Source organism: Lycium ferocissimum, chromosome 9 (assembly GCF_029784015.1).
Source record: "Lycium ferocissimum isolate CSIRO_LF1 chromosome 9, AGI_CSIRO_Lferr_CH_V1, whole genome shotgun sequence".
NCBI classification, from domain to species: Eukaryota; Viridiplantae; Streptophyta; class Magnoliopsida; order Solanales; family Solanaceae; genus Lycium; species Lycium ferocissimum.
This window is the reverse complement of record NC_081350.1, coordinates 29698614-29707563: the sequence shown is the minus strand read 5'-3', so window position 1 is coordinate 29707563 and position 8950 is coordinate 29698614. Positions and strand designations below refer to the sequence as shown.

The window sequence follows — 8950 nt, the reverse complement described above, 5'->3', positions numbered from 1 at the left end:
AGGGTTGCACCACAGTTATAAAAAAAAAAAAAAAAAAAAAAAAAAAAAAAAAGAAGAAGAAGAAGAAGAAGAGTAAATAGAGGGCAAACCTCTAATGATACAAAAGAAACCTATCTGCGCAGAAAAGGTGAAGCAAATTAGAATTTTGTGCTTCCATCAAATTACAGGACCAAGCTAAAAAAACTTAGTAAAAGGAGAAAAATACAGAGAAGTCAGCTCGGATCAAAAGAAAAGTGACCCTTCTTCACCCTGATTCTAAATGGGGAGATAGCATGTACGTCATTCTTCAACGTAGATTTTACTAATTGGCACGACAAGGTAATATTCTCAATGAAGATTTGACTATCTGTTTTGCAATGTACTTGCCTAAAAGTAGAGTTCAAGCCAAGTTTTTTAATAATTGAACCCAAAAAAAGAAAATTTAAAAAATTAATGAATTTAAAAAGAAAAAATATACTATTAATTATATTTTTTAAAAATGTCATGTGGTCAAAAAAAAAAAAAATCCATGTGGCAGTCAAGTGTATCTCACTCTCTTACGATAACATCGTGCTTGTGTTTGTTTGGGGATGTAAAGGCTATCAAATGGTCAAGTTCAGGGGGATAATTAAGACTGCTAACAATTAGTAAGTTTAGATGTATATCATAATTCGTATCAAGTTTAGAAAGATATTTAAGTTTTTCATTCTTTTTTTTTTTTTTTTTTTTTTGAGTGTCATAGCCCGGGTCCTTAGGTATTCTGCCTAAAAGAAAGTACAAAGATTGAAGCTGCTGCAAAACATTTCTGAAACTCAAAACCATTATTCTGATTTTCCATGTTTATTTGATTACAACACAGAAAAAAATTAAATGCAAACTTAAGTTAACCAAAAGGTTCTTATGATTTTTTTTTATTATGACTAATTCACTGCTAACAAAAACAGGTACAAGGGGATGACGAGTATTCCAAAAATAAGGCCAAACACAGAAGAGGAAAGGAAACAAAGGGAATTATATAATACCAAAAAAGGTAAAAGGCAAAAAAGAAACGAATAAGGAAAGCGAATAAACAATCTTCCCTTTCATGGATAGAGTTCGAAATGTCTCAAGAATCCTTTTATAAGTAGTAAGTACTAAATAAATCCCTTTTATTTTTCTTTAGCCAAAAATATACCCCATAATCCATATATTCATGAGAGATAACATAAATGCAGTAATAAAGAATCGTAACATGGCCAGATATAATAATCCCCACGGAAATATATGCTGTCCTCAGAAATGAGCAACTAGAAAATGACACAGCACTGCAAAGCTTTTTTTTACAGTCTAGCTCGCACTCCAACCCTAGCCAATAACGCTTTCCTTTGATCAATTAATACTTTTATTCTTTTATTATTATCACACTTAACCCTTCATTTCTTTAAATTTACAAGTTGCTCTCTTCTTCTTGCTTTTTCTCTCAACTTCATTTGGAGTATACTGCAATTCACACACAACGAATTAATCAATCCATAAAAAGGAAATCAAGTCTAGGAAATTAACCACAACATGATGACTTGTGTTCATGGTGAGGATGTTGTTGATGATGATGATCTCCATCCTAGCCGAAGCTCGAGATCAAGCTCATCTTCAATGGCTGAATCCCTCTTGCTATGATCATTACTTGTGTTAGATGTTGAAGGTTCATTTATGTTAAATGATGTGTTGATGCTTGGAGTAGGCTTGTTTATTGGAAAATTTAGAGAAGGAGGAGGGCATGGAGTTGGAGACATCAAATTATTTGTTGGATATGGTGAGATGGAGAGATTAAGGGTAGACGGTGAATTGTTACTCATAGTGCAAGATTTTCTTGATGTCGGGTTGAAGACATGAGTACTGCTAGGGCTAGGCAAGGTGTATAGAAGACAAACTCCACCATTTGTAACAAATTCTTGAGTTGGAATTAGGAAGGTAGAATTGGCATTGGGGGAAGAAGTGTGGTTGTTGTTGTTGCTATCTGAAGCATATTGTGGTGGGGCTTGGTGGAGCCTGGCACGGTCACGGCGGTGCACATTCATGTGTCCACCTAGGGCTTGCGCTGACCGGAATTCTCTCCGACAGAAGGTGCAAGTATAGGACCTCGGTGGCCAAGTAGTGCCCATGGCATTGCCTGTGTCTTCCTCAAATGCTCTAACTTCCCATGAATCGTCATCATCCTGAGTTGTTGGTGGGGTTACTTGCTTAGCGTTCCACATCGAATAGCCAGTAGCAGAGCCAGAATCCAATGGTGGTTGTGGTGACGATTGTTGTTGGTTATGCTGTTCTTGGGATTGAGCCAGTTTTTGGAGCTGAGTCAAGGACAGAATCCCAATTTCAGCAGCCATGATACACAAATAAGAGTATTTAAAATAAGGTGAGAAGCGTTATGATGTGATACAAATGATGAAAAGGGTTAAATAGAGGATGGGCTCATGAGTGGGGGGAAATAGAGACAAAAAAAACCCTAGCTGCACTGAAGATATCTACAAGGTTTCCAAGTATATAGTTGGAATTTAGTAATCAAGACAAAGATTGGCAATATAATAAATTTGTGTAGTTGATTAGTGACTATAATCTTTGTAGAATACTTAGTCTTTAACGCCCTTAATTTTTTTAGGAATTCATATCTATATCTAACTGGAAATCTTTCTCTGCTTCTGGAAGGGATAAGTTCACACCAAAGGATAAAAGAATATGGAAGTTGATAACGATGTTTATGAGCATCCAAAGAAGCTATGTTACCCAAGTCGTTTAATTTATGGACCATGGGTTTACTTAGCTTGACTCTTGACTGATGTGCTATTGATTCTGATATATTGGATTAACCGAAATGATGTTAATCAATTGTAAGTATTGGTAATTCTAATGAAGTTTCCACTACATTGGTTCTGGCGCCTAGCATTTGTCATGGAATGAGATATCTACACAATTTATGATGTGACTTGGTCATAATTATTATTTATTAGGACAATTAAGAAACATAGGTATTAATTGTTTGCGACACAACTCATTTGTGTACTGTCATTACTTCATTTTGCACGAATTAACCAATGGATATTTGTCAATTTCCTGGCAAACAAAGACAGACATCCAGAAAAAGAATACATATCTCCTTCTAGATCTTGCTTCACTTGCACCTATTGATTTTCTTATGAACGCAAGTTTAGTTACTAGGCAAGTTAGAGGTATAAATTCCTTATAAAGGTGTCACTCTTGTTATTAATTGCAGAGGAAGATGTCTTATTGAGGGTCATTCATTTTCATTTTAAGTTCAAAATAATGTCGGATGCCTGAGGAGCTTTAGTACTATCTGTTACGTGTAAAAACTAAGGCCATCAATTGAGAGAATTTTGACATGATTGGATAAGAATAAGATCGGGGTTCCTATCAACTCTGCAGATGTAAATAATAAATACAGTGTTTTGTTAACATAGGTACATTACATATAAACCTTTTGAAAAGTATTCTAGCAGATATATTGTGCTTACACCGCCATACACAATGGCAAATCCGACATAGAAAAGGGAGAGGAAAGTGAAGTGCCAATAATACACACATTTTTTAACTCGATGTGACTATACAGGCAAGTGACAAATTCGTGAAATATATTAGGCTAAAAGAGATCAAACGTATATACCGTATATGGGCTTGGTTTGTGAGGTATATCTCCAGATTAATGACACGAGTGCTGTAGTTATAAAGGAAACTTATGAACCAATTAAGCAGATCATATAAAGTTCAAACATCTTTAATTAATCATCAAGAAATGTAGTGAGATGGATGAGATTCCTCCCGTATTCTTAATCATTCATTTCTCCTTTAATGGGTCATATACCACATGAATCTAAATTAATCAGGCTAGTAAATTCCAAATACATATGGTTATACCAAAAACAAAAACTTTATATTCTTGACATCTCAATCTCTCCATTTTGCCACTTGATTGTAGTTTCCACACAATGAAACATCTCTAGGATAATTATGAAGGCCTATTTTTTCCGTCCATCTTATTTTAATTCATTCGATCTTTTCATATGTCGTTAAAGATTTTGCCATACGCATCAACAAAAATACTCGATAGCATTAATTATAAGGGATGTTTGATTAAAATATCATTTGTAGTAAGAGTAGAATTGCAAAAATAATGTCTTTGTAGTTTCCATTTTACTTTTTGGTACGAATGTTTGGTTTCCAAAACCCACTGAGCCAACTAATTTGGGGATTTATGTCGTGTAGGACCCATTAACGAGTAAGTGCTTTCAATTTGGAGTTTTTCAACTCTCATGGCTCAAATTTGAAATCTCTAATTAAATGTGGAGGAATCTCATCCATCCAACTACAATCATTAGTCGTGCCTTTCTAGTTTTCTAAAATAAAAAATATTTTATATTTGTTTTTCTAAGTAAACTGACAGATAAAAGAACCGATGGAGAGTAAGTATCAAAAATACATTAAGTAGTAGTAGGTTTTTTCTGTTGGATTTGAAAGGGTATCAAATCGATCGTTGCTACTTAATTAAGTTACCTACTTAATAAAAAAAAAAAGTTACCAACTTACCTTTGACATTATCGTGTTACCTGTACTTTAAACATCTATTCTCTAGGGTCTTCTTTTATTCTTTCCATAAATATATTTTGCTTCCATTTTTCTTACCAAGGACTGGGGGTGTCAAGTGGGCGGATTAGGCTGAAATTGGCCAAATTAAAATATGTTCAGGTGATAAATGGGTTGGGCTAACATTGACCCAAAAATTACTTGGGCTGAAATGGGCTGGGTCATGAGTCATCCAACTTGACCAAGTTTTTTTGAAGGGTCTATCTTCTTGAAAAATATTTTTCATGGAAAATATTTTCTAGAAATACATTTTTTGCGAAAAATATTTTCGCGGATTTTTCGTGGAAAATATTTTTGAGGAAAACATTTTCCGTGAAAAATATTCCCCTTCACATCAAACACACCACAAACTTATAAGATACATGATACAAGAAAAATGTATACATAGAAAAAATAAAGTAAATCTCAAGCAATAAACCTATATTTAAGTAAAGCTTAAAAATGGGCTAGAATTGAATTAAGTTAGAGATCACTTTAAAATGGGTTATGTTGGATTAGACTAAAATCAGCCCAATATAAAATTATTTTGAATCCATCCATAAAATTTTGCACAGATTCAACGGATCGAACGGGCTATCATCTTTTGGATCATATTTGACGCCTTACCCAAGACCTGGCTAGTAATTAAATATAAGACTGTCATCAATCAATTCCTCGTGTGTCAACATCAAGCTTAGTTTGGATGTCGATAGCTTTGTAGTTTGTACCACTAACGATATCATAAACTCCTTCTTTCTTATTTTTAATTTTATCCCATATGTTGTTTGCTTCTCAGTTGTCCATTTTGTGCACTTTCCTGTAGAAAATAAGAATGACAAATCTGTAAATAACTGAATAACTAAAATATCTCTACTAGTAGTAATTAAAAAATGGAAAATTAACCCGTACCTAGCTGGCCATTTCGATGAATTGAAAAAGATAATGTAAGAGATTAATACCTGTCTTAATTCAAGAAAATCATAGACATTTACGTCTTCTGTTTGGCCTGGGAGAAAATAATCTTAGTTAGATCGATATGTACTGCTTAATTCCCTTGCTTACATCGTTTGCATGTTGCCAGGTTCCTAGGTTGCAGCTAAGCTTCCTAATAAAAGTATTTTTATCAATTATATTACGTACTGTTTGTGTACCAATGAATTTTTATCGAAGACAAAATATTTTATGAACAATCCTTGACTTACACGTCTAATTTTTTGGACTTACTTCAACACGAAAACGTACTTTCCTTTATAACGTCTAGTTTCTAGTAAGTAACAAGGTTCCTTGCCACCAAAGCCGAATTTAATTTGTATATCTTATCGAACCTACTAAACTCCACTCTCAACCTGAAAGATATATACTACGCCAATTAATCATGCATTTTATATTGTGGAGTTGCGGGGGTATTTGCACAAATAGGATTTTTCCGTGTCACCGTTTAAATTTTGATCCCGTTAAGAAATTTTCGTAACGTAGCAAAATCTTGATGAATTTCTAGAATTTCAGATTAAGCGTTTCTTGTCATAATAATCGCCAAGATTTTTGGCCAAATCATGATGAATTGCCAAAATTTAACTACAAATCGTAGCGACTTTGAAAAAAAAATTCTTGTCGCGAATCTCGACAGATCTCCAAGATTGTGGTAAAATCCAGACGGAGCCAAAATTATGACCATAAATACTAACAAATCATAAGAATTGACTACAATATGGAGGGGTCGCTGCAACAACTTACTGTGTAAGAATTTTATCCATATGTTTTTGCTTCAAATTTGGTCCAGATAAACTCTTAATTTGATAGATAACCTTCTAATATCAATTCCAATTATTTCCAATGGCTAGATTCAACTTAAACCTTAAAAAATTAATAGATCACATTGTCTTCTTTAATAAATTTTTCAAGCTCAACAAAACACAATAATGTTCTTTTATTGTTTCAACCAAATTAAACGAAATTAAATCAATAAGGATAGACAATATAAGCTCAATGAAACATTAATAACTCAATGTAGGTGGCCGCGTAGCTATCTCCAGAATATTGGTAGTTTTTTTTTTTCCTCCCACAAGAAGTAATGAACAAAAGTGGTCAACTGATTATGTGAATTTGTCTGCCATGTATAAACAGGTGAGAAGATTTTCTGGCGGTTAAATCTTGTGAAGGCTACTGTATATAATGTTAACAACTTGCTTTGGGCTTTAATTGAAGCCCATTATTGTTTCGGATTTACTTGAAGCCCAATAAGTAACTTGGGGTCAATGAACCTTGTTATATGTAGTATTAGAATGGGAGAAGCTAAATTAAGAAAAGGGACTTCGTTTCGTGCTGGGCTAGGTTCTAGTAGATCGTACTATATGTAGAGGTGACAAATTGACAGGTTGAATCAAAACATGTCAAGTCAATGAACAAGAGGTTAAAAGTTAGAGTAACTTACAGAAATAACTACAATTTAGTAGCTTCTAAGGAACCACAGCTAACTACAATTTAGTAGCTTCTAAGGAACCACAGCTAGTATTTTCATATTTACGATTCATAGCTAGGTTTTAGGTATCCCTGCGTGTATTAGAATATATTAAATGTACTTGAATACACTGTTCAGCTATATACATATGTATACAAATGAAACAAAAAACACATAAAATTAAAAATTCAATTTATTTGGCAAACATACAGTCATAATTGCAGTAAAGACACATACAATCAAATACATGAGTGTATATAAATGTACATAATTGCAGTATAGAAAAATACAATCAAAATATATATTCAGTCATACACATATGTGTATAAATACACATACATATGTAATTTCGGCCATTGCAGTACGTTGCCCAAAATAATGATTCAAATACACATGCATATAACTCATTCAAAGCAAATATACATTCATATACATATATTTTTTGATGTATTTGACTGTATCAGAATTTGATACTAATGAATTATATCAAATTAAATACACAAAAATTCAATACAATATAGCTATTTAACTTTAATATACATAATGTATAAAAAAAAAAACTACATCATTTAAGGATACAAGACACTCCAGAATACAACTGCACACAACTCATTCAAAATCAAATACATTCAAATATACACACACACACACAAAACTGCATATAGCTACGAAATAAAAATTTAAAATTTAATGTAGCTACAAAATGTAATTAGATCAAATAGTAGTTATTAACTATAAATACCTCTTAGAATTAGTTATGCCATGTAAAATTTACCTGCGTAAAATTTGCTTGGGTCAAATTACGGGCCATGACCCAACCTCCAACTTCACCTCAATTTCCTATCATCAGACCTCACTTTGTGAGATTTCACTGATTATGTTGTTGTTGCTGCTTTGCAAGAATCCTTTCTATTATATTTAAATAAAATTTATTATTTTCTTTGTTTCAATATTACCCTTATCATTAGGAGTCAAACTTAGATTTTTGAAAACATAATAAATAAGAGTAATTTAATTAAATATACCTCTAATAAATATTTTTTCTAAAAGGGGGTGCATTGTCTAAGAACAAGTAAAAAGGGAGTATTAATTTCCCATACCTCTCACGTGTCCTTACGGGCCTCACAAGTAGTTTTCGATTTTGTCCATGTTCTCCCCAGTGCTAAATTATATTCATAACACAGCTTTCAGGACAAGAATGGGAAACTAAAGAAACAGTCGAATATATTTGTGTCGTATGCTTTGGGAACTCACCTTCCAATGTACCAGACGTTTTAGGATACAAAGTGAGATCCTCTTGTAGCACATCTCTCTAACACATTAGATCATGGTTGGTAGCTTTATTTTTGGCATGATCTAAATAGTCATGGAGCCATGATTTTCGCTAAAGGGATTTAAAATATCTTTCTTAGAATTCAACATCTACAATATATGTAAAACATAATTTTAACTTTATATATACAATATAATTTTTTGACGAATGATTCCTTAGCTCTGCCCATTGATTTAAGAGGAAATGGAATACGAATAGCATATATGTGCTGGAAAAGTGAGATCACATACTTGCTTTCATTCTCAATACTGACATGATCTGAGCATGCTAGGTAGTCTGCGTCAATTACTTTATGGTCCTTAGACCTTATTCTTCTTTTTCAAAACATACGCATCAGATAATACTCTAAACAGAACATTAATTCACCAATTAGGATAGACCAGTAACTGGCATCATAAACATAGAATGTCTCAGAACATGTGATCATATATAGTGTGTGAGTACAACATTCCTTTAATTAACAAACAACAGTTCAGGCATTAAATATGACCTCTTCAAGTAAAATTGACATTATTATACAATAACATCATGAGTGTAATCACTTGCGTCGATACAGAGAGGTTAAGAGT

General features: G+C 33.0%; 1 protein-coding gene across 1 annotated transcript; it reads right to left on the bottom strand.

Annotated features, from left to right (window-relative positions):
- Nucleotides 1-1168: 1168 nt before the first annotated feature.
- Nucleotides 1169-2680, bottom strand: LOC132030208 (zinc finger protein 10-like). The gene has a single exon (XM_059419732.1). It carries the CDS (start codon nucleotides 2340-2342, stop codon nucleotides 1542-1544), a length of 801 nt encoding a protein of 266 aa, XP_059275715.1. The 5' UTR covers nucleotides 2343-2680; the 3' UTR covers nucleotides 1169-1541.
- Between the last annotated feature and the right edge of the window lie 6270 nt (nucleotides 2681-8950).